The 26867-nt window shown below is 42.3% G+C and overlaps 1 protein-coding gene across 3 annotated transcripts; it reads left to right on the top strand.

The window, feature by feature from the left end:
* Positions 1–4154: 4154 nt before the first annotated feature.
* On the top strand, positions 4155–14779 carry LOC106603291 (sodium-dependent multivitamin transporter). 3 transcript variants are annotated; one of them, XM_014196772.3, is made up of 17 exons: positions 4155–4478; positions 6438–6521; positions 6710–7217; positions 7440–7505; positions 7623–7674; positions 8075–8142; positions 8402–8556; positions 8717–8857; positions 8983–9112; positions 9364–9452; positions 9592–9704; positions 10005–10075; positions 10174–10260; positions 10440–10633; positions 12313–12419; positions 12659–12780; positions 13652–14779. In XM_014196772.3, the coding sequence occupies exons 3-17, from the start codon at positions 6870–6872 to the stop codon at positions 13781–13783; spliced, it is 1875 nt and encodes a 624-aa protein (XP_014052247.1). In that variant the 5' UTR covers positions 4155–4478; positions 6438–6521; positions 6710–6869; the 3' UTR covers positions 13784–14779. The 3 variants fall into 3 exon arrangements, with proteins under 3 accessions (XP_014052247.1, XP_014052236.1, XP_014052273.1); XM_014196761.3 differs by having other exon boundaries at positions 4155–5462; XM_014196798.3 differs by having other exon boundaries at positions 4158–4363.
* Positions 14780–26867: the final 12088 nt, after the last annotated feature.

Raw genomic sequence — 26867 nt, 5'->3', positions numbered from 1 at the left:
AGCCAGCACCTCGCCTTTATAGGTGTGCGTTTCTTTTTTCTAGATCTTTCAGATGGGCTAACCTGAAACCCAGTGACAATGCTCGGGTCTGCAGTTGCCATTTTCCGTTGGGAAAGAGAAATGGCCCTGTATTTACCAGAAAAAGAAGCTCCACACAACAAAGGGGATAAGAAATAATTTAAACATCACATATATACATTTCTGTGATAAAATGCAAGGTGAATTGTTTTACTGAATGAAACTGAGGAGATGCACTCAGACCAGCCTTTGTGATTTAACTTATGAACAGGCAGGAATGACTGGGGCTTTCAGCAAGTAAGACACAGGGTAAGAAATAATTTGAACATCACAGATATAAATTCCCAATGTGCCCATGATAAAGTTAACTACATTACTTTAGTTGGCTGCTTTGAGCAAAACGTATGTTATATAACCTATTCTGGGAGCCTAATTTTTGTGTATGAACTATGTGGAATGTTTTTGGGACCATAGCCTTCCCTGAAAACAGGTACTGACAGGAGGTACGACTAGAACACTGATCCAGTGTACCCTCAAATAAAAGTAAGAACAGAAACTGACTTGTGCAAAGACTATTTACAACATATACTGCACAAAAAAATAAAGGGAACACTTAAACAACACATCCTAGATCTGAATGAAAGAAATAATCTTATTAAATACTTTTTTCTTTACATAGTTGAATGTGCTGACAACAAAATCACACAAAAATAATCAATGGAAATCCAATTTATCAACCCATGGAGGTCTGGATTTGGAGTCACACTCAAAATGAAAGTGGAAAAACACACTACAGGCTGATCCAACTTTGATGTAATGTCCTTAAAACAAGTCAAAATGAGGCTCAGTAGTGTGTGTGGCCTCCACGTGCCTGTATGACCTCCCTACAATGCCTGGGCATGCTCCTGATGAGGTGGCGGATGGTCTCCTGAGGGATCTCCTCCCAGACCTGGACTAAAGCATCCGCCAACTCCTGGACAGTCTGTGGTGCAACGTGGCGTTGGTGGATGGAGCGAGACATGATGTCCCAGATGTGCTCAATTGGATTCAGGTCTGGGGAACGGGCGGTCCATAGCATCAATGCCTTCCTCTTGCAGGAACTGCTGACACACTCCAGCCACATGAGGTCTAGCATTGTCTTGCATTAGGAGGAACCCAGGGCCAACCGTACCAGCATATGGTCTCACAAGGGGTCTGAGGATCTCATCTCGGTACCTAATGGCAGTAAGGATGGTCTTCACTGAGCCTGTAAGACCCTCCCTCCTCCCGGATATAACAAACTTCACTGCCTCTTCAATGGTAAGGTCCCTTGCACCATATGGACACTTAACCTTCACCACTGCTGTGGTGCCCATCAGACCATCCGGTGAGGCACCCAGGATCCCAGACCATGTGACCCAAAGTCCTGACTCCTGCACAGCCATCCCTGTAGCCATTTTGAATGCCTTGATGCCCTCCTCTTCGTTATCAATTTTTTTTGGTCACATACACATGGTTAGATGTTATTGCAAGTGTAGCGAAATGCATTTGTTGTAAGAAATGTGCTATATAAAAATAGTTTGATTTGATTGATGACATTAGTTTAAGAATATTAATAAACTGTCATTTTCACATGAGGACAAATGCAGTTTTTCCATAAACTTTTAATTGACACCTTGGGATTTTATCACTTGACATCAATCATATAGTGGGAAGGATTCTATAAATCAAGACTGTGTGAATGCATTTACCACTCTGAATAAATAAATGCGGTGCCTTTTGAAGATTTGTCTCGTAATGAAACTACAATACAGGCTGGATGTCTAAAAGTCAATTTTTTTGAATGTCAAGAGATTTTTTGATTCATTTTCAATGACATTCCAGAACTGAGTTATCACTCATTGAAGTCTGGTATCTGGGTAATCTATAATTGATTAAGTGGCTCTTTTATTGTGGAATGTTGAGATGTATAGAAAATATTGTATTGCTAAAATGCTCAAACTTAATAGCTACACTCACCAACACAGGATAAACTTTATCCCTCATGCTGGCCCTGACCAAACTGGTTACGTAATCGCCATTCACTATAGCTGCACTTCTCAAAATGGCCAGACTTCTAGTGGTCTTCTCCCCTTTTTAATGCTCATCCTTGAAAAATGCCATAAGGTCTGAACTAGACACCAAAGTCGACATACTGTACAAAGACTTATCTAGTCTAAGTAAAACAAAATTATTTTTTGATCTACTGCTCTGCTAACTAGCTAGCTAAAGTGTAGTCAGTGGCTAGCTAAGACATACAAAGGGGACGCACATTCATGGTTTGAGCACAAACGTCTCTGATCGCGCTAGTGAATGGTAGCTGACAGTGTGATTAGAGATGAGGTGTAGGAGCTCCCTGCAGGAATTCGTAGTCTTGCTGAAGTCTTCTCTGTTGCTAATTAGCATTTTCGAGGAGAATATATTGAACACTCAATTTGTCCTAGAGAATTACATAGCTATCAAAACGACACGCCAGGGTAAGCCTACACGAAACACAGACCGTATATGAAGTAGTTCTAAAATTGAAAAATGATTGGAACCATTACCGGGTTTTCCCGCTATGTTTTATGGGTATTATATAGTGTCCACTGTGCTAGATACATCAGCAATCACCACGTTAACAGCATATCTGGACTCACATCAATCAACAATAGACAGTTAATTATTGGCCAGAAGTTCATCAACAGAGCCACTCACAACCCATCACTGAAGGAAGCTGTGGGACAGGCCAAATGGACTACAGATACACCCATGTCCATAATGCTGAAACGGACCTAACATTTTTTGTATAAAAATATATACAAAAATAACGATAAAAACTAAAAATAATAAAATGTGTGCGTATGAAAGTGTGTAGATGTATGTGAATGCACGCCTTAACGCCCCCAACCCCCTCCCCTTGCAGAGTTGTGAGCTATAATTTTAATAAAGCAGATTTTTTTTTTTTAAACACAACAAACTCATGTCGGGAAAGGAAAAAAATTGAAACTAATCTACGCCTGTTCTGATAAAAACCTTAGGGCATTTAGCCTCGGGGGATGCCTTGCTTGACCACAACCTCCTTCCTTGCTCCTGGCCTGCCCTGCAACTTTCACCAATCCATTTGTTTCTATGGACAGAAAAGAGCAGAAGCTCTGAGCTGTCCGATCAAGTCCATTGTCTACTGTGATGACCCAGCCCACCTTCTCGGCGTGAGTAGTTGCAAGAGAAAAGCGCTATAATCATCATGCACAAGAAATGTTTACAAAGGATTGCTTTCAATGAAGAACTAAAACAATCTTATGATCAAAGAGGTACATTTAAATGATAAAAGTGAAGAGTTATGGTGTACCTTTTAGATGCTAATTTATCATATTCTAGGTGTTCGTTAACAAACCAAAACGTGACATTCTTGAACAACGGAGACGTGGATGAGTCATCCCCATTTGTCGTTTTGCAGATAACCATCTCTAGATAACTTCAGAAAAAGTTTGAATTTCTGAACTTGTGAGAGGCTTTTGATTTTCGCTTATTACCTATGGGACAATTATCATCATATTTGGAGATGATGCCTGGTCCAAAGTAAACCACGTTTTCAACGCATACAACCTTGTCGCGATGCATGATGACAGGACATAGATTTACAAAAGTGTTGGATTGGAAGTGTGACTGTCATTTTATACAGGTAAGATGTACAGTCAATGGTACGTGGCCGTAAATACGTATGAGGATACCGGTCCGGACCTCGGTCATTTCTAATAATTAGCTACAAATAAATGTATTTTGTACACAAAGAAAATAAATTACAGGTCAACATAAATATTGCTCCGAGTATTGATTAAACAAACCTCAGAACGCTTATATTCTTGATCTGGCCGATTTCTAATCGCGCCTGACTCTGCGAACGATTGGAGTCATAAACAGTGATTTTTGTTCGTTATGTTCGTCTGCGTCCCCGATACATGTGCCTTGTTAGCGGCACATTCACACCAAAGACTACAATATGAAGATGGGCTAAATCCCGATCACACTTGTCGGCGATGTCATGGCGATGTTGGCTAGCTAAACTCATGCGCAGAGACACGTCATCGGGGCAAACGGCCGTTTCGCGCCGAACTGCGCATGTGTATAGCACAGTGCTTTAACTGTAGAGCACAAGTGTCCAAGAAGCTGAACATCATATCTGCAGCCGAGAAGTTTGTGGCTCCAAGAGTTCACGGCAAGGACTATTGTAGCTAAGATATGTCCCACCTCACAGGAGTCTTCAGAGACCTGATTTAGATTTTTTTTTTTTTATTTACAGAAAAGCAGGTTGATTTTGTTTAGTCAATTTCTTTTTTGATAGATGGTATGATATCTTTATTTTTACCCACATTATTTCGGATCCTTATTATCTAGATCCAATTGTTGCGAACGCCATTACGCCATAGAAGAACGGTGACAGGCGGGGGCGCTCCAGTACAGTAGGTGGCGTTAATGCACAATAACGTTGGATGGCAGTAGAACGGCGGGGGCGACAGCGGTAACAAGCTAGCTGTACAGTGTCCTTCGTCCCCGCATTTCTGTTAACGACAGCAAGGGCAGGTGGGAGTGAAGGACACTGCTAGCTAGTCCGGTACAATGCAGGTGGGGGCGACACTGTGTGCTAACTAACTAGCAACTTGTTAGCTAACACACAGTGTCGCCCCAGCCTCCCGTCTGCTGTGCTAGCGGGAAGCAGGAGCGACATTCGCACCCGCCTGTTACACGGTTTTCTCCGGTACACAGCCGACCGGAGGCGTGGGCGACACCGTGTGCTAGCTAACTAGCAAGCTAGTATGCGGTCTCCCCAGCCTCCCATCTGCTCTGGTAGCGGTAAGCGGTGGCGACACCGGTAGACCTTGTCCTTCGCCCCTGCCTGTCGCGCACTGTTTTCCGTATTTCAGGTAACGACGTTGAGGGCAGGTTTATTTCCCTTTTGACCCACATTTAAGTGTCACAAGCATGAAGATTTGGGGAATGCCGACATGCAGGAACGCCCCAAATTGCAGGCTGCAGTTGCACAATATTGCCCTCTAGCACATTGTTTCCCAACCAGGGGTACTAGCACCCCTCTGAGCACTTGGCCTATCAACGGGGTACCTGAGAAGACTCGTGAGACCATAGGACTACTGGTAAAATGCACACGAAGACGGTACTCCAGGCATAGCAAAACTCAGCTGGTTTTACACGAACCGAAAAGGGTTGGGAACCACTGCTCTAACAGCGCAGGCCGAGGCAGGGCCTGAGACGTGAAACGAACTACCCCATCTCTCAGTCGGTGAAGTAGGCAACAAGAGACGCTGCTGAAAGTGTGTTTTGCTAGATGCTGGACGAGGCATTTTTAAAACCGCCCCGCGACAGCGGTCGTGTCAACAGATATCCAAAAACAAACAATATCCGGTTCTCGGAGAATGAGTACACAACTGGTAAATAGTCGCTTATATACAGGTTACGCAGGGGTGAATGTACTCTGGTACGGCACCACAGTCAAATACATAGTTGGGGTACGCCGTACCAATAATACACGAACCTATCACAAAACAGAATGTAAATAAAAATGTAGGCAATTACACTATTATTTATCATTACCGCATGAAAATGAGCATACCGGGCAGAAATTAAATCTACCTTCACCCCTGTAGGTCAGTCCAGTGGCTAGCTGCCAGTAGATATTTCTATTGCAGTAACGTTGAAGGGCTTTGGCTAGTATTACTTAATCCGTTAGAAGGATGAAGTATGCCTCAGCAGGAGCAAAAATGACGCTAAATTCTCATAACTTTACTTTACAGAAAGTAGGCTACTGAGGCAGACAGTGATGTGGGCATGTGGTGCTCATTGGTGAGGTTGAGGCAGCAATGTATGCAGAGAAGACAGTTTAGTACAGTGATTCCTTAACTTGGTGCCGGGGCCACATGTGTGGTCCCCTGAGAAACCGGGTTAAACAAAGAACTTAAATATCTCCACATGGCCCATCTTCCTTATAGGTCTACATTAAAATGCAATCAATTCCCTCGGTCACCCATACGTAAAATGTATGCATGCATGACTGTAAGTCACTTTGGATAAAAGCGTCTGCTAAATGGCATATATATATTAATATGAAAATCTCCACATGGTCCATCTTTTTATAGGCCTACATTAAAATGCAAACAATACAGCTCTAAAAATTTCTGCCGTTTCAAGGCTATAACATTACAGCTGTATAGCTAATAGGCTATGTGTTTGTAGTTCAACTGAGGTGAATTAACCTATGGCAGTCAAGGTGATAATGGCTGGGATCGCTTGTTTGTTGTTCTCCAAATAGCGTTTTAAAAGTTGAATTGTTTAGAAATGCAGTTAAGCTGACAACTGCAATGCAATGGCAGTAATGGAAAATCTCTTTTGACTTGCCCTTCATAAAGATGGGGATCTGAAAGCTTGTGGAGGCAATTTATCCTGCTCGTCAAATTGTCTTTTCCAGACGGATGTCTTGGACTGAAGGAGAGGTATGTGAAAGCTTCTTGAAATGACTGTGTGCTTTCATATAGATTTATTGTGGCAAACAATAACGTAGACCTAATTCATCATACTCAATCTAAGTTCTATTTTCTTGAGGGAGTAGTTAGGTAGGTAGTTACCAATAAAGGCGGCATTCCGAGTTAATCAACATGTTTCCCCCTATATTTTATTACAGTGTATCTGAAATCTGTGCAAGGCTGTTGGGATCTCCTTACGGATGGGTGTGGGCAAGGACTCTCCCCTTACGCCGCTGAGCCGTCCTACTTGGAGTCCCCTCCACATCCATCTCCATCCCATTCAGCTACAGTAGCCATATCCTGATCACTGGCTCCAAGATGGATCCTTTGGAAAAAATGCACTTCACCACTATCGACTATGTCATATTTGCCCTCTTGCTGGTGGCATCCATGGGCATAGGGCTGTATTACGCCCTGTCAGGGGGTCGACAGCGCACCACTCAGGAGTTCTTGCTAGCGGACCGGGGCATGAGCTGCCTTCCTGTATCCCTGTCACTTATCGCTACATTTCAGTCAGCGGTGGCTATAGTGGGTGTGCCGGCAGAGATCTATACCCATGGCACTCAGTACTGGTTCATAGGCTGTGCGTACATCTTGGGCCTATTTATTCCAGCACATGTTTTCGTTCCTGTGTTCTACAGGCTGCATCTTACCAGCGCTTACCAGGTACGTACTGTAGGCTCTTTGCAAACTTAGCTTAAGATGGAGAGAAATCTTTGGAATTAAAATATGTAGGCTAATACCAGTTGAAATTTATAGGCCTAGCTTTTAAACCCTGCTAAGGAGTTTACATAGTTTTGGTTTCTGGTAGGGAAATAAATAATGAATAAATACATTCTGAATATACTGATGTGTATATCACTTAGTGATAGTATTTTTTCTTTTCAGTATCTGGAACTGCGCTTTAGCAAACCAGTGCGTATCTGTGGAACACTTACCTTCATCTTTCAGACAGTAAGGTCCATACATACCAGATGCAATAATAAAGACAAAAACAAGTAAAAGAAAGAACTTATGAATGTTGTAGATGACCAGTTTTTCCGCTGATATGACTACTGCTATCTCTTGCAGGTCATCTATATGGGTGTTTGTGTGTACACTCCGGCCCTAGCACTCAATGCAGGTCAGTAATTTAGGCGTTGGTTTTAGGATTTAAAGACCGTGATAAGTTTTAACACTTTAATGGCGGGTTATGGCTGTCTCCAAGAAACAGATTAAGCGTAGTTCAGGATTTAAATGCATCAAGGGACATTCTCAGTTGAAAGAGCTTTGTATTCCAGGACTTAAATGCAACAAGGGACATTCTCAGTTGAAAGAGCTTTTTAGTCCAGGACTTAAATGCATCAAGGGACATTTTCAATTTAAGAGTTTTTTTATTTTTTATTCCAGGACTAGGCTTAATCTGTGTCTGGGAAACCGGACATGTTACTGTGTTTTGTGCCATGAGTAGGTTATCTAGAACTGCAAAATGCACATTATGAATGAGTAAAGGTTGCTTAATTTGGTTCCATGCTTCCCTATAGTTACTGGCTTTGATCTATGGGGAGCAGTACTGGCAACTGGACTGGTGTGTACACTGTATACTACTCTGGTAAGTTGTTCTTTGTCATTTTCAGAGTTTGTAAATAAGCTGTTATTACACAATGGTAAATAAACTGGAAATATTACATAATCTAAAGTACAAATAAAATGTACTCATGAAAATCTTTTTCTTTAACGTTGATATTATGAAATGTCATTGCAAAGTGTCCTTTTTTCTCTATATCTTTAGATGTAACATCAGCCATTATAAGCTTGAAGCCTATACGATAATAGGCTCTGTGCCTCTGTGTTGTACCTGGTCCTGACAGGGAGGCCTGAAGGCAGTGATCTGGACAGATGTCTTCCAGACCATAGTGATGTTTGCTGGCCAGCTGGCGGTCATCGTGGTGGGGGTCCAGCAGACTGGAGGGTTAGCAGAGGTCTGGAGGAAGGTCTGGGAGGGGAACCGTATCTCTGGCATAGAGTGAGTGGACTGGTTACTATCTTCATGTATTCGAGCGATGACTGGCAATCCTGTTTAAAGTTTGATTTTAAGGACATCTTAAATTCCATGTTCCAATTCCAAAGTTCCAGTTCTAATATTCCAATTCTATGTTCCCTCTCTTGTCATGTCTGTTCTACAGCCTGAATCCTGACCCTACGGAGAGGTACACATTCTGGACCCTGGGGGTGGGAGGGGTTTTCCTGATGCTGTCTCTGTATGGGGTGAACCAGGCCCAGGTCCAGAGATACCTCAGCTCCAAGACCGAGAGGGAAGCCATCATGTAAGACTGCATGTTCCACACTCCATACACAACACCACATTACAGTGCATACACATGGAATCATGTGGTAATACCATGGTAATGGTATCGATACTGACCTATTTTAACGCATTGTGATTCTGCAGGTCTTGCTACATGGTGTTTCCCTCTCTACAGGTAGCTCTTGCTCTGAGCTGTGTCATGGGGCTGGTCATGTTCGCGCGTTACTGTGGGGAGGACCAATTTCACAAAATAGGCAACTTATCAAAAAATGAGGTCAGTAGAAGTGTGTGAGTGTTATTATTTTGGTCTTTCAGAGTGCATCATTAGAGTATTATAGCTTGTGGATTAAGTAATATGCAATTTAGCAGTCAGCAGATGTTTTTATTCAAAATTACCTACAGTACAGTGAGTGCATACATTTTTTGTCTGTGCTCTCCAGTGAGAATTGAACCCACAAACCTGGTGTAGCTAGTGCCACACTCTTACCTACAGTACACCAAGCATTATGTGTTCTCTATCCACAGATGGTGTTATACTTTGTTATGGACATGCTGCAGGATCTACCTGGTCTGTCTGGACTGTTTATAGCTTGCTTATTTAGTGCAGCTCTCAGGTATGTCAATCAATATTTTTAACACCCTTTGTCACGAAGGGCTTTACATTAACCCAGCCTAGACATCCAGAACAAGCAGAAGCATAGGATCAGAAGAGTGCTTTGGTGTTGACACTTAGTTTCATATTTGTCTCCACAGCACCATCTCGTCAGCCTTTAACTCTCTGGCCACAGTGACCTTGGAAGACCTGATCAAACCACACTGCTCATCCATGACAGAGGCCAGGGCCACCCTGCTCTCCAAGGGACTGGGTACGTTGAGATCTCCTGGGCCCTGTCCAGAAACAACCCCTATACCTTATCCCCAAGGACCCAGCCACTTCATCTACAGTAGATCTGATCAAGTGCCTATGGGGTAGGGACTAGGGGTTGTTTCTGAACAGGACCCTGCTCACTGTTGACAGTGTGTCTTTTAACTTATTTGTAAGTTCTACATTATGCTTTCCTCACTTTACCTGTGAGATGTTTTCTAAGACAGCATGTTTTCTAAGACAGCACTCATATAATATCAGCATTAAAGAGTGACATTTACTTTTTCTGTTTCTGAACTAGCATGTTCATATGGACTGATTTGCCTGGCTATGGCCTATTTAACCCACTTGATGAGTGATTCCGTTTTGCAAGTAAGGACAACGTTTGATATATTTTAATAACTTACTGTATTTAGTTAACTCAAATATTATGTCTGATTCTGACATTTTTGTATTTATTTAAATTCAAGGCTGTTTTCAAAATCTTTGGAATGGTTGGTGGTCCTCTTCTTGGCATCTTCTGTCTCGGGATGTTCTTTCCTTGGGCTAACTCTACTGTAAGTACTCAATGTATATAGTGAGGGCATACATTTTTAGTATGTGAATGTGATCCCTATGGGAATCAAACTTAGCGTCACGCCGGGTTACTCTAAAACCACTTTGTGACAACTGCTGATGTAAAAAGGTCAAGACTCAATCAATACATTTGATTGACTGATGTACTGTGTTTCTCCAGGGTGCCCTGGCGGGTTTGGGGTCAGGCCTGGCGATGGCCTTCTGGGTGGGCATCGGGAGCATCGTAACCCGTACCTCTGGTGGTCCTGCTGCTGTGTCTCATTTCAACTGCACTGCTGTACAACTCTCAGGAAACATCACCACAGCCATAGGGACTGCACTCAATATTACTGCTGTGCCTACTAGTACATCCAGGTAAGAGTCTGAGTGTATCATGACAAGCTCTATACAAATAAAATGTACCTGTCATAAGAGGAAAACAACAACTAATAATCAGATAATCTGAAAGTATTCTATTTAGTTTGCTCATAGATTTTAAATGTTTATTATTTTTTTTTGTCACTGGCCTAAACAATACCCCATAATGTCAAAATGGAATTATGTTTTAAGAAATTTTTGCAAATGAATAAAAAATTAAAAGCTGAAATGTTTAGAGTCAAGTATTCAACCCCTTTGTTATGGAAAGCCTAAATAAGTTCAGGAGTAGAAATGTGCTCTTAACAAGTCACTTAAGTGTGCAATAAGTGTTTAACCGCTACAGGATCGGTTGGTCTCCCGCGGGACGGTTGAGCTAATGTAGGCTAATGCGATTAGCATGAGGTTGTAAGTAACAAGAAAATTTCCCAGGACATAGACATTTCTGATATTGGCAGAAAGCTTACATTTTTGTTCATCTAATTGCACTGTCCAATTTACAGTAGCTATTACAGTGAAATAATACATGCTATTGTTTGAGGAGAGTGCACAGTTATGAACTAGGCAGTTATTAATAAACCAATTAGGCACATTTGGGCAGTCTTGAAACAACATTTTGAACAGAAATTCAATGGTTCATTGGATCAGTCTAAAACTTTAAACATATACTGCTGCCATCTAGTGGCCAAAATCTAAATTGCGCCTAGATTCGTAAGTCATATATTGGCCTTTCTCATGCATTTCAACAATGATGGTACAAAAAAAGCATGTTTTTTCTTTGTATTATCTTATACCAGATCTAATGTATTATATTCTCCTATATTATTTTAACAATTCCACAAACTGCAAAGTGTTTCCTTTCAAATGGTATCAAGAATATGCATATCCTTCCTTCAGGTCCTGAGCTACAGGCAGTTAGATTTGGGTATGTCATTTTAGGCACACAAAAAAAAGGGTCCGATCCTTAATTAACATGATTTTGAATGAATGAATGTAAGGTCCTTGAGTCGGGCAGTGAATTTCAAACACAGATTCAATCACAAAGACCAGGGAGGTTTTCCAATACTTCGCAAAGAAGGGTACCTATTGGTAGATGAGTAAAAATACAAAAAAGCAGACATTGAATATCCCTTTGAACATGGTGAAGTTATTAATTAAAACTTTGGATGATGTGTCAATACACCCAGTCACTACAAAGATACAGGCGTCCTTCCTAACTCAGTTGCTAGAGAGGAAAGGAACCTCTCAGGGATTTCACCATGAGGCCAACGGTGACTTTAAAACAGTAACAGAGTTTAATGGCTGTGATGATAGGAGAAAACAACTGAGGATGGATCAGCTTCATTGTAGTTACTCACAATACTAACCTAATTGACAAGAGTGAAAAGCACGCCTGGACAGAATAAAACACGCATCCTGTTTGCAATAAGGCACTAAAGTAACACTGCAAAAAATGTGGCAAAGCAATTAACTTTTTGTCCTGAAAACAAAGTGTTATGTTTAGATCAAATCCAATACAACACATTACTGAGGACCACTCTCCATATTTTCAAGCATAGAAACAAAACAAAATGTGGAATAAGTCAAGGGTTATGAATACTTTCTGAAGGCACTGTAGATGCAAATTTGTAGTACATTTTGTGATTTTATATTAACTGTGTCTTTCAACTGTTCTTTAGCCAACCAATGGGTCTGCAGAGATTCTACTCCTTATCCTTCATGTGGTACAGTGCTCTCAGCTCTTTCACTGTGGTGATCACAGGGTTGATCGTTAGCTTTCTCACAGGTAGGGGAGAGCTCTTGATCATTACCATAGAAGATGCACTCAGGGCTGGTTTTCCAGACACATATTAAACCTACTCCTGGACTAAAAAGCATGCAATGGAGATTGAGATTTTTCATTGTGCATGCCTTTTACTCTGGGACTACACTTAATCTCTGTCAGGTAAATTAGACCCAAAATTTTCACAACAGATTCTGAATTAAGTTCATCTAATTGGTTGGATTTATATCTTTTAATTTTAGGACCAATGAAAGAGGAGGATGTGACCCCAGGCACTCTGTATCCTCTGTTGGGCAACATGCTGTTCTTCGTACCAGATAACCTCAAACAAAATCTGTGCTGCGCCACCCCACTGGGGCACAGGGTAAGTCAACAGAGCACATGGGCTCATCACACTCACAGTTCAGGATTGTGTTCATTCGTGGAAACCACATCAAAAAGCAACAAAACGTTTTGCAACAAAAACAAGTATTTATTAATTATTGGACAAGGTCTGGTCCCCAGGGCTGCATTTAGCAGGCACAACATAATGGAACGTTCAGATAGAAATATGTTATGTTTGTCTGACATGTAGAATAAGGAATCACGTCAGTTCCATTCATGACGTTTCTATTAGGGAGCAAACCTTGTGGAATGCTGCCGAAGGTTCCCCTGATGCATTTATAGCAGAGGGGGCTATGCATTCAAGATAATAAGATTTCCACACTGCACTTTCAGCAAGTGTGTAGAGCAGACACAAACGTTTAAAAGTCTGTTGTGGAAAACCCACCTTCTTCAATGATTGAACTCTGGCTTCAGTTAAAATATGTTATATTATTTTGTCATTATGGCTAGCAACACTCAAGTCCTATTGTTTTGGGTCTGTGTGAGAGACATTTCAACAAAGCTACAGTGCCTTCAGAAAGTATTCACACCCCTTTACTTTTTACACATTTTATTGTTACAGTATTGACTCGGGTGTGAATACTTATGTAAATTGAATATTTCAGTATTTCATTTTCAATAAGTTAGAAAACATTTCTAAAAACATGTTTTCACTTTTTCATTATGGGGTATTGTGTGTAGATGGGTGAGAAAAAAAAACATATTTAATCTATTTTGAATTCAGGGGGTATGAATACTTTCTGAAGGCACTATGTGCTATTGTATCAAGGGTACTTAACATTACCCATTATCTTATCTCAAGGTGAATTAACTCTTGGTGAGTTGTTTATAGTGTGTTTTTGTACGAGTAGCCAATCATCCAGGAATGTCCACCTGCACAACACAAGGAAAGTAATGTTCAGGCCGTCTACACAGAAGAAGAAGAGGAGGAGAGGCAATACTTTCTTCCCACACCTGTTATGGAACATGAGACAACTGTGTGATGCACAGAGACACTTCCATAACCTCATGTTATGTCGCGGCCCATGGGGCAGTGAAATGGTCCACACCATTTCAAGTCACTGTTTTTCACAGAGGACCTGTTCTTTTGAGGAGATGATGCTCTGAGGGGAGAAGTGTTGTCGGGAGTGACTCTTATTTTAAAGCTTTACTCCAGCTTCAGGTTTGTAATTCAAGTGACTGGATAAAAAATGCACTGGTACTGTACATGTATATTGTACATGACGCATGGCAAGACCAAATAAACGTAGAGTATTACGTATTCTGGAAATCAAAACATAAACCCGAGGCCATATCGAGTTCTGAGGAATTCAGATTTGAATGGACCGGATGTATAAATGCAAAAAATCCGGTTTATGTTTCCACTCATTACCAAATATGGTGATAAGAGGAAACCCAGTGGCCTGCAGTGGGAGAAGAAGGATTTTGGCCGACATTCTGCCAATTTTCTCAACGATTGGCCAAACATTTTATCTCCATACAGTTTTCTGTTTCTAAAACTACAATCTGTAACCAACTGAGAGGACTGCATTTTGTAGACTTTACCCTTTGCCAAAGTTTGAAAAAAGTTGTTGTTTAGGAGTGAAAGGGTGAATTGAGTTATTATTGCACACCCACACTTTAGAATAGGCATTCCTTAACAGAAATATGCAAATAAATGCTAGAACGTGCCAATAGGATCTCACTAGCTTGGTCTTGGCTCTGCCCACCTCCTTGCTTATCCTGCCCACTATGATTAATTTGCTCCCATTGGAAACTACAGGCTCTGTTCTATCTTGGGTTAGTTATGTCTTTGATATCACTATGCTGCTGTCAATGAGAAAATATCTTTATTTGTGGAACTGAGTAGTTGTTCTTTCAATGATGTGTTCCAGTGAACAACTTTGTCATGTTGTGTCGAAGCAGAAAATATTGTATGTAAAATTATACTGAGACGTTTTTGTTAGAGAAAAAAAATCTTAAATAAACATTTCAATGTATTTCAGGTTTCACAGTCCTTTACTGCTGCTGATCATTTCTTTATTAGGAACAGTATAATTATCTATTTGTTTTTTAGTGTAAAGTTAGTGTTGAGTTGCCAGGGAAAGGCAGTGTTCCTGAATATCCAGTGAGTAGGACACTCGGATGTGATGAAGTTGGTAGAGATGAATGAGGAGGAGAGGAAGCCTGCCCTCTTGGAGGCATGGTACATCACATATCTGGCCAAACAAAGACTACATGGGGACAAAAAAAACAAGGGAAGAAATTATATTGATATCGCCAGAATTTTCTTTTAAAGTTTGTAATAAACATTGGAAATCTCTCTCACCAGAGCTCTCACAATAAAAACTGCAATTCAGTCAAGGCAAGTGTGTGGACAATGCTACATCAACCCTATACAGTACAGCATTGGTATAATAACAACCCTCATTGTGGAGCAAAAACACAATGTTGAAGGGAAAGTTAGCCCAAATTATTTCAGTTAGATGGTTTCCTACCCTTATAATAGTAGTAAACCATTTTAACTAATGTTGTAATTTGGATGCACTAACCATTTAATTGCTAACAACTGGTTCTAGATTGGCGTTACTATCAGAAAGATACATGAACTAAATAAGTAAAAACAATATAGAAATTGCAGTGCCTTCAGAAAGTATTCCGATCCCTTGAGTTCTAAGGTTACAGCCTTATTCTAAAATTGATTAAAAACATTTTCCCCCTCATCATTCCACACACACTTCCCCATAATGACATAGCAAAAACAGGTTTTTAGAAATGTTTGCTAATTTATTATTAATAACACTGAAATATTACATTTACATAAGTATTCAGACCCTTTACTCAGTATTTTGTTCAAGCACCTTTGGCAGCGATAACAGCCTTGAGTCTTCTTGGGTATGATGCTACAAGCTTGGCACACCTGTATTTGAGGAGTTTCTCCCATTCTCTGCAGATCCTCTCAAGCTCTGTCAGGTTGGATGGGGAGCGTTGCTGCGCAGCTACTTTCAGGTCTCTCCAGAGATGTTTGATCGGGTTCAAGTCCGGGCTCTGGCTGGGCCACTGAAAGACATTCAGAGACTTGTCCTGAAGCCACTCCTGTGTTGTCTTGGCTGTGTGCTTAGGGTTGTTGTCCTGTTGGAAGGTGAACCTTCACCCCAGTCTGAGTCCCTGAGTGCTCTGGAGCAGGTTTTCATCAAGGATTTCTGTACTTTGCTCCGTTCATCTTTCCCTCAATCCTGACAAGTCTCCCAGTCCCACTACCATAAAGGCTGATTGGTTCTCCCATCTCCATAGAGGAACTCTAGAGCTCTGTCAGAGTAACCATCGAGTTCTTGGTCACTTCCTCACCAAGGCCCTTCTCACCCGATTGCTCAGTTTGGCCGGGCGGCCAGCTCTAGGAAGGTTTGGTGGTTCCAAACTTCTTCCATTTAAGAATGATGGAGGCCACTGTGTTCTTGGGGACCAATACTACAGACATTTTTGGTACCCTTCCCCAGCTCTGGGCCTCAACACAATCCTATCTCGGAGCTCTACAGACAATTCCTCCGACCTCATGGCTTGGTTTTTGCTCTGACATGCACTGTCAACTGTGGGACCATATATAGACAGGTGTGTGTGCCTTTCCTTTGACTTTACCATAGGTGGACTCCAAGTTGTAGAAACATCTCAAGGATGATCAATGGAAACAGGATGCACCTGAGCTCAAAAAAGCTGTTTTCGCTTTGTTATTGTGAGGTAGTGTGTGTGTAAATTGAAGATTTTTGATTTAGTCATTTTAGAATAAATCTGTAACGTAACGAAATGTGGAAAAATGAAAGGGGTCTGAATACTTTCCTAAGGCACTGTGTTCATACTTGAAATTGTATTTCAATATCGAACTCAAATTTGTAAGGGTGATACAATTGTAAACCAAAGACAAATGTCCATTTTTTTTTTAAAGCTTGACAATGTAAAGTTTTAACTTGAAATGTAACTTTTTTTTATGGCTGCTAGTTTAGGTATCTATTGTGGCTGTTGCACATTTTTTCTAAATACTTCGCTAACTGGACAGGCAAACGCTGCCAAGTACTAAACGGTAAACCAATCAGAACTCGTCTGCTAATCACTTTCTCCGTACTTAAGGTACATAAACACAGCCGGTGACAGTTTAGTTATAGAAATGTGATACCATCAATGCGATCTGTAAAATAACTCCCAACTTTACTTAGAACGCAGCAACCTTAGCAATGTAGCTAGCTAGGTAGAACTGTTGCTAGCTAGCAGTAGCAGATAACTTTACCATTACTAGCATGTCGTTCCAGTACAGGGAGCGTTAGCTATCATTATTCAAAGTAATAACCATGTTGTCTTGTTTTGCACGCTTTGTACAAAATAACAAAATGCAGTACTACAGGATATTTCTTAACGTAGCTCTTTATTAGCTAGCTACAACTGGCATGTTCACTGATCTCCAACCATGATCAACTGACCATGACCTAACCGTCTAGGTGGTCTTAACCAATCATAGCACAGTATGATATGGCGGTAAAATGCATTCAATTATAATTCAGTATGTTTACACATATGAATATTACACGTCTCTATACTCATTATTTAAACGGTAAGGATGGTCATTTTCTAGCTCATAAACTACAATCCTTTGATTCATTCTTGTCCCTCACCTTTATCTCCCATGAGCAATTCAGCTCTCCTCTCATGTGACCTAATCCCAAAGGTCAAACAAGTGCTATTCACTCACCTGTGAGGAGGACTATCCTACTGCAGTTTTAACTAGCACTGCAATCACTATTAGACATTGTGGCCCCATATGCATTTGCTGGTTGTCTTTCCTTTTGGGTTTAGTCGTGTACGGTCTACACAGTCTAGTGCATTTATTGTTGTTATTATTATTTTTTATTTAACCTTTAACTAGGCAAGTCAGTTAAGAACAGATTCTTATTTACAATGACGGCCTACACCGGTCAAACCCGGACAACGCTGGGCCAATTGTGCGCCGCCCTATGGGACTCCCAATCACGGCCGGTTGTGATACAGCCTGGATTTTTAGAGTTGAAGAGTACCAACTACAGATACACATGCTTGTTAGAGCATCTCGAAGACTAAATTCAATATAGAATCAGTTTGACGAGGTGAAAAATTATGTTTTACTATTGTAACATGCAGTGATGAGAATTCTGTTGTCCCCTTCAGGAGCCCATGCTTTTGCCGTAGATGGTAGAGTTCTTGTCTCTGGACCACACAAACTTCTCTCTCTATACATCGGTTGGCTACATTAGTGACCAGGGTGGGATCATTTCGATATACCTATGGGGCCTGGGCACACAAATGCTCCCAGGACCCAATTGAGACTTAGGAAATGAAGTGGGTATACTCTAATTTTACCAACATTTTGCCTGCCCGGCAAAGGAAAGGCGCCATGTGGGAAAAATGTGGTTTTCCTATATTTTCAGGTTTTCTCTCTCAATATCCAAACTTTTTGTCCACATCAATGCTTAAACCACATCAACCTACCATTTATGAGGTCTGGGGAAAAATTTGAAAAAAAAAAAAAAATGAATTGGAGGGTGTAGTTGCCCTGTTTAATTCAGAGGTGTTTCTGAACTGTACTATGTATGCCTCCTGTTCTTGAGGCTTTGCTGCAGGTCAGTCTTAGGTAGACTGTTCAGAGAGTGTATTCCTCACTTATCATAGGTATCCTGAATGCATAGAGGGTATATACAGGGAATATTAGGGGTTAATATCATAAGTACTTTAATAAGTAATATTTATTTCCATTCTCCATGAATGTATAATAAATCAAATTTTATTAGTCACATGCGGCGAATACAACAGGCGTACAACCTTACAGTGAAAAGCTTACTTACGAGCACCTAACCAACAATGCAGTTAAAAAAAATACAGATAAGAATAAGAAATAAAACTAACAAGTAATTAAAGAGCAGCAGTAAAATAACAATAGCGAGACTATATACAGGGGGGTACCAGTACAGAGTCAATGTGCGGGGGCACCGGTTAGTTGACGTAATATGTATATGTAAGTAGAGTTATTAAAGTGACCATGCATAGATGATAACAGAGAGTAGCGGGGATGTCAAATGGGGGGGGGGGGGGATGCAAATAGTCTGGGTAGCCATTTGATTAGATGTTCAGGAGTCTTATGGCTTGGGGGTAGAAGCGGTTTAGAAGCCTCATGGACCTAGACTTGGTGCTCCGGTACCGCGCTCTGGTATCGGTAACAGAGAGAACCGTCTTTGACTAGGGTGGCTGGAGTCTTTGACAATTTCTAGGGCCTTCCTCTGACACCGCCTGGTATAGAGGTCCTGGATGGCAGGAAGCTTGGCCCCAGTGATGTACTAGGCCGTTCGCACTACCCCATGTAGTGCCTTGCAGTCGGAGGCTGAGCAGTTGCCATACCAGGCAGTGATGCATCCAGTCAGGATGCTGTCGATGGTGCAGCTGTTGAACCTTTTGAGGATCTGAGGACCCATGCCAAATCTTTTCAGTCTCCTGAGGGGCAATAAGTTTTGTTGTGCCCTCTTCATGACTGTCTTGGTGTGCTTGGACCATGTTAATTTGTTGGTGATGTGGACACCAAGGAACTTGAAGATCTCAACCTGTTCCACTGCAGCCCCGTAGATGAGAATGGGGGCGTGCCTGGTCCTATTTTTTCTGTAGTCCACAATCATCTCCTTTGTATTGATCACATTGAGGGAGAGGTTGTTGTCCTGGCACCACACGGCCAGGTCTCTGACCTCCCTTTAGGCTGTCTCATCGTTGTCGGTGATCAGGTCTACCACTGTTGTGTCATCGGCAAACTTAATAATGGTGTTGGAGTGGTGCCTGTCCATGCAGTCATGAGTGAACAGGGAGTACAGGAGGGGACTAAGCACGCACCCCTGAGGGGCCCCCGTGTTGAGGATCAGCGTGGCAGATGTGTTGTTACCTACCCTTACCACCTGGGGGCGGCCCGTCAGGAAGTCCAGGATCCAGTTGCAGAGGGAGGTGTTTAGTCCCAGGGTCCTTAGCTTATTGATGAGCTTTGAGGCCACTATGGTGTTGAACGCTGAGCTGTAGTCAATAAATTGCATTCTCACATAGGTGTTACCGGGACGGCAGGTAGCCTAGTGGTTAGAGCGTTCGACTAGTAACCGAAAGGTTGCGAGATTGAATCCCAGAGCTGACAAGGTAAAAATCTGTCATTCTGCCCCTGAACAAGGCAGTTAACCCACTGTTCCTAGGCCGTCATTGAAAATAAGAATTTGTTCTTAACTGACTTGCCTAGTTAAATAAAGGTAAAAAAAAATAGGTGTTCCTTTTGTCCAGGTGGGAAAGGTCAGTGTGGAGTGCAATAGAGATTGCATCATCTGTGGATCTGTTGGGGCGGTATGCAAATTGGAGTGGGTTTAGGGTTTCTGGGAAAATGGTGTTGATGTGAGCCATGACCAGCCTTTCAAGGCACTTCATGGCTACAGACGGGAGTGCTATGGTTCGGTAGTCATTTAGGCAGATTTACTTATTGTTCTTGGGCACAAGCACTATGGTGGTCTGCTTGAAACATTTTGGTATTACAGACTCGGACAGGGAGAGGTTGAAAATGTCAGTGAAGACACTTGCCAGTTGGTCAGCGTATGCTCGCAGTACACCTCCTGGTAACCCGTCTGGCCCTGCGGCCTTGTGAATGTTGACTTGTCTAAAGGTCTTACTCACATCGGTCTTACCCACATATACTGTATTCAAATGAAAATTAAGATTTCCATTAATATTAAATGACAAAAATAATAAAGGTTTTTGATTAGTTCCAACAATACAGGATTAAATATGTAAATGTTAGCTTAGTTAATCAATGTTTATATTTTTCCATAAGGTTGATATTGATGTTGTCTGCCCAGGCTCTGAAGAAATACACTTTGTTCCAGGATCCACGAACCCAGAACCTTATACGAGCAGTACTACTGAGGCAACAACAAAAGACAGAGAGATTACTTCTTATCCAAGTTTCATCAATTGCAGTTTATTTAGAGCGTAATAGCTATGGAGAGGGTTTACTTCTATACCTTCCAGTCTGAGGGGACTAGCATGGTGAGCAGGGCGGTGTAGACCTACCTTCCAGTCTGAGGGGACTAGTATGGTGAGCAGGGCGGTGTAGACCTACCTTCCAGTCTGAGGGGACTAGCATGGTGAGCAGGGCGGTGTAGACCTACCTTCCAGTCTGAGGGGACTATCATGGTGAGCAGGGCGGTGTAGACCTACCTTCCGGTCTGAGGGGACTATCATGGTGAGCAGGGCGGTGTAGACCTACCTTCCGGTCTGAGGGGACTAGCATGGTGAGCAGGGCGGTGTAGACCTACCTTCCGGTCTGAGGGGACAATCATGGTGACCAGGGCGGTGTAGACCTACCTTCCGGTCTGAGGGGACTAGCATGGTGACCAGGGCGGTGTAGACCTACCTTCCAGTCTGAGGGGACTAGCATGGTGACCAGGGCGGTGTAGACCTACCTTCCGGTCTGAGGGGACTATCATGGTGAGCAGGGCGGTGTAGACCTCCTGCAGAACCTCACCTCTCCTCTGATAGTAAAGGAGAAGGAAATGAGGCTGGAGTGCACCACATGGAGGAGGTGGTTCAACCGGTCAATCTCCTGATGCAGAATCGCCAGCAGGTCAGTGGAGGCTGAGGCTGTGCGTCTCTCACCTTCAGAGTTTACTCACATGCATGGACACATACAGAAATACACACACACACACACAAGATGGCTTTCAGTAAGAACAATTAACAAAAATGGACACACAGAAAGATATACAGAATCTCTGTCACTCTTACTCTCACTTTTACTCTCACTGTTGAGTGTCAAAGTAAGCCAAATGTACAACCTGTGAGAAATTATTTCCTTCTTGGAGGACAATAAATATATTTTAATCTAATCTAAAGTATGCAAATCACCCTGGTCAGAGGAGGACGATTCTGCAATGTTGACTTTGGCGATGATGTCTCCGAGGAACAGTGTGATCAACCTCCACTGTCTCTGGTAGTTTCTTCAGGATGTACATGGCTGTCCTCAACTAAACCAACTGTCTGTCTCTGCTCCACACAAACAAATATAAGAAAAAGAAGAATTCAGCATTTCAATAAGCTTTTTTACACCTTCTCACACTATCATGCTGAACCAAACCAAAATGTGCTGGCTCAGATATTATCTTTTCACGTTGTCCTTTCCAGCACAGTTCCAGTCACTGTGGTGGATGCTTAACCACGCCAGTTCAGTAATCAGTACAGCTCTGCTTGATATGGCTCAGCTCATCTCAGTAGTGTGAAAAGGCAGTGTTGGAAGTAGTTCAACAACTCTTTTAATTACATTTTGCAGTAGTAGGTACAGTAGTTGAACTAATTTAAAATCTTGGAAGTGTTTTCAGTAATTCATAATTTATTTTGCCGTGTAGCTGGAACTACACAACTTTTTTTTACAAAAAGAAAATATGGGTGAAGTAGGCAATTTCCTTTCTTTTTCAGCATCAGACCTGTGTAATTCTCACTTGAAACGTTTTTGTTTTGTTTAATAGGACAAATTGCAGTGAACTATATTTTTCATAGTTAAGTGAACAATATTTTTCTTAAGGGTAGCTTTAGTGTAGCTTAACAACTTCCAGTGTGAAGTAATAGCTTGGTAAACTACACTGCTCAAAAAAATAAATGGAACACTTAAACAACACAATGTAACTACAAGTCAATCACACTTCTGTGAAATCAAACTGTCGACTTAGGAAGCAACACTGATTGACAATAAATTTCACATGCTGTTGTGCAAATGGAATAGACAACCGGTGGAAATTATAGGCAATTAGCAAGACACCCCCAATAAAGGAGTGGTTCTGCAGGTGGGGACCACAGACCACTTCTCAGTTCCTATGCTTCCTGCCTGATGTTTTGGTCACTTTTGAATGCTGGCGGTGCTTTCACTCTAGTGGTAGCATGAGACGGAGTCTACAACCCACACAAGTGGCTCAGGTAGTGCAGCTCATCCAGGATGGCACATCAATGTGAGCTGTGGCAAGACGGTTTGCTGCGTCTATCAGCGTAGTGTCCAGAGCATGGAGGCGCTACCAGGAGACAGGCCAGTACATCAGGAGACGTGGAGGAGGCCGTAGGAGGGCAACAACCCAGCAGCAGGACCGCTACCTCCGCCTTTGTGCAAGGAGGAGCAGGAGAAGCACTGCCAGAGCCCTGCAAAATGACCTCCAGCAGGCCACAAATGTGCATGTGTCTGCTCAAACGGTCAGAAACAGACTCCATGAGGGTGGTATGAGGGCCCGACGTCCACAGGTGGGGGTTGTGCTTACAGCCCAACACCGTGCAGGACGGTTGGCATTTGCCAGAGAACACCAAGATTGGCAAATTCGCCACTGGCGCCCTGTGCTCTTCACAGATGAAAGCAGGTTCACACTGAGCACGTGACAGACGTGACAGAGTCTGGAGACGCAGTGGAGAACGTTCTGCTGCCTGCAACATCCTCCAGCATGACCGGTTTGGCGGTGGGTCAGTCATGGTGTGGGGTGGCATTTCTTTGGGGGCCCGCACAGCCCTCCATGTGCTCGCCAGAGGTAGCCTGACTGCCATTAGGTACCGAGATGAGATTCTCAGACCCCTTGTGAGACCATATGCTGGTGCGGTTGGCCCTGGGTTCCTCCTAATGCAAGACAATGCTAGACCTCATGTGGCTGGAGTGTGTCAGCAGTTCCTGCAAGAGGAAGGCATTGATGCTATGGACTGGCCCGCCCGTTCCCCAGACCTGAATCCAATTGAGCACATCTGGGACATCATGTCTCACTCCATCCACCAACGCCACGTTGCACCACAGACTGTCCAGGAGTTGGCGGATGCTTTAGTCCAGGTCTGGGAGGAGATCCCTCAGGAGACCATCCGCCACCTCATCAGGAGCATGCCCAGGCGTTGTAGGGAGGTCATACAGTACGCGGAGGCCACACACAACACTGAGCCGCATTTTGACTTGTTTTAAGGACATTACATCAAAGTTGGATCAGCCTGTCGTGTGGTTTTCCACTTTAATTTTGAGTGTGACTCCAAATCCAAACCTCCATGGGTTGATAAATTGGATTTCCATTGATTATTTTTGTGTGATTTTGTTGTCAGCACATTCAACTATGTAAAGAAAAAAGTTTGTAATAAGATTATTTCTTTAATTCAGATCTAGGATGTGTTGTTTAAGTGTTCCCTTTATTTTTTCGAGCAGTATACATTTTCAACGTAGCTGCCCCAACACTGAAAAGGATAAGTGAACATGTAATCAAATCAAAGTTTATTTGTCATGTGCGCCGAACAGAACGGGTGTAGACCTTACAGTGAAATGCTTACTTACAGGCTCTAACCAATAGTGCAAAAAAGGTAGTAGGTGAACAATTGGCAAGTAAAGAAATAAAAACAACAGTAAAAAGACAGTGAAAAATAACAGTAGCGAGGCTATATACAGTAGCGAGGCTATAAAAGTAGCGAGGCTACATACAGACACCAGTTAGTCAAGCTGATTGAGGTAGTATGTACATGTAGATATGGTTAAAGTGACTATGCATATATGATGAACAGAGAGTAGCAGTAGCATAAAAGAGGGGTTGGCGGGTGGGACACAATGCAGATAGCCCGGTTAGCCAATGTGCAGGAGCACTGGTTGATCGGGCAAATTGAGGTAGTATGTACATGAATGTATAGTTAAAGGGACTATGCATATATGATAAACAGAGAGTAGCAGCAGTGTGAAAGAGGGGTTGGGGGGGGGGGGGGGGGGGGCACACAGTGCAATAGTCCGGGTAGCCATTTGATTACATCTATTTGTGGGTTGTATTTCTGCTGGAGGGGGACCCAGACCCACCTGGCCAGTAGGCTGCTGTCTGACAGTTGAGATTCAGGTTGACTATAGTGTGGAGTAGACCTGGGTCAAAATGCTATTTGAAATCTTTTAAGTAATTTTTGCTTTTGCCTACCTGGAGTGCCAGATGGGTGGAGTTTGCACTCTTGAGATTATTATTTTGGTTTCATTCTTCCAGAGGAGCTCAATCAAGCCCAGATATTAGTATTTCAAATAGTTTTTGAACCCGGTTCTGGGACCAGGCTAGACCCACCTGGGCTGCAGGCTAACTATGATGTGCAGCAGCTGCTGGGTCTGGTTCTGCAGTATCACCATTTCTGCCCTGCTGTTCATGCCAATAACTTCTGACATGTTCTCTATGTAGGCTCTACACTCGGACCAGCTGGCATCTTTAGAAAAGGGAGGGTAGCCCTATCAAGAAAAATATAATGTAATATAATGGTCTCAATGTAGACACAAAGAATAACAGACAAATACAGTTTTGCTTGAGGTTATTTTAAAGTATTGTCTGTAATATTTCATTATGTGACATACAGTACCAGTTAAAAGTTTGGACACACCTGCTCATGCAAAGGCTTTTCTTTATTTTTACATTTTTTTTTAAATTGTAGAATAATAATGAAGACATCAAAACTATGAAATAACACATGGAATCATGTAGGAACCAAAGAAGTGTGAAACAAATCAAAATATATTTTAGATTCTTCAATGTAGCTGCAGTTTACCTTGATGACAGCTTTGTAAACTATTGGCCATCTCTCTACCAGCTTCACCTGGAATGCTTTTCAAACTGTCTTGAAGGAGTTCCCACATATGCTGAGCACTTGTTGGCTGCTTTTCCTTTACTGTGCAGTCCAACTCATCCCAAACCATCTCAATTGGGTTGAGGTTGGGTGATTGTGGAGGCCAGGTCCATTAATCTCCTTCTTGGTCAAATAGCCCTGGAGCTGTGTTGGGTCATTGTCCTGTTGAATAACAAATGATAGCCCCACTAAGTGCAAACCAGATGGGATTTTGTATCGCTGCAGAATACTGTGGTAGCCATGCTGGTTAAGTGTGCCTTGAATTCTAAATAAATCATGGACAGTGTCACCAGCAAAGCACCATCACACCTCCTCCTCCATGCTTCACAGTGGGAACCACACATGCGGAGATCATCCGTTCACCTACTCTGCGTCACACAAAGACACGGCGGTTGGAACCAAAAATCTCAAATTTTGACTCATCAGACCAAAGGACAGATTTCCATCGGTCTAATGTCCATTGCTCATGTTTCTTGGCCCAAGCAAGTCTCTTCTTATTATTATTGGTGTCCTTTAGTAATGGTTTCTTTGCAGCAATTCGACCATGAAGGCCCGATTCACACAGTCTCCTCTGAACAGTTGATGTTGAGATGTCTGTTACTTGAACTCTGAAGAATCTCAAATATAATTTAGATTTGTTTAACATTTTTTTTGGTTACTACATGATTCCATATGACATCATAATTATCATATTGATTGTTGTATCAGTGTGTTGAAGAAGCAGAGGCTAAAGAGCAGAGTCTTTCAGGCTGGGCTACATTTTATCTTACAGAAGCTCCTCTGTCACCTCTCCACAGGGACTCATGCTGTGAAGGAGGCTCCACCGCTATCTACAGGACAGGAAGTGAAATTGCTGTATTATTAACTGAGGCTCTACAGCTATCGTCAGGAACAGAATCATTAGCAATGGATTTGTAATAACAATAGATATTGTTGTGTTCTGTGTAGAATCCCAAGAAGAGACAAAGCCCCTCAGACGATGGCAATTTGACTGGTTCACTCATGGGTACACCATACAAATAAAATGCCTAACTATACTGTGTGTACTAAACATTAGGGACATGTCTTTCCATGACACAGACTGACCAGGTGAATCCAGGTGAAAGCTATGATCCTTTATTGATGTCACTTGTTAAATCCACTTCCATCAGTGTAGATAAAGGAGAGGAGACAGGTTAAAGAAATATTTTTAAGCTATAGGTGGTTCGCCCTCTAACGGTGAGCTGTGGGACTGAAGACCTTGATGGCTCTCTGCAGGATGGAGGCAGGGAACACTGGGTCTGGTTTAGCGTACAGCCACAGACAGAAATGAGGTTCCAGGTCTGAGCCATTTCATTTCAACCTGAGGAGGGATGAAAGACACTTAACACACTCAGATCTGTGGAGAGGCATCCATCTACAGCTGGATCCTGT

Source organism: Salmo salar, chromosome 01 (genome assembly GCF_965601325.2).
Source record: "Salmo salar chromosome 01, fSalSal1, whole genome shotgun sequence".
NCBI classification, from domain to species: domain Eukaryota; kingdom Metazoa; phylum Chordata; class Actinopteri; order Salmoniformes; family Salmonidae; genus Salmo; species Salmo salar.
Note: the sequence above shows the minus strand (reverse complement) of the source record. Positions and strands in the feature narration are given on the sequence as shown.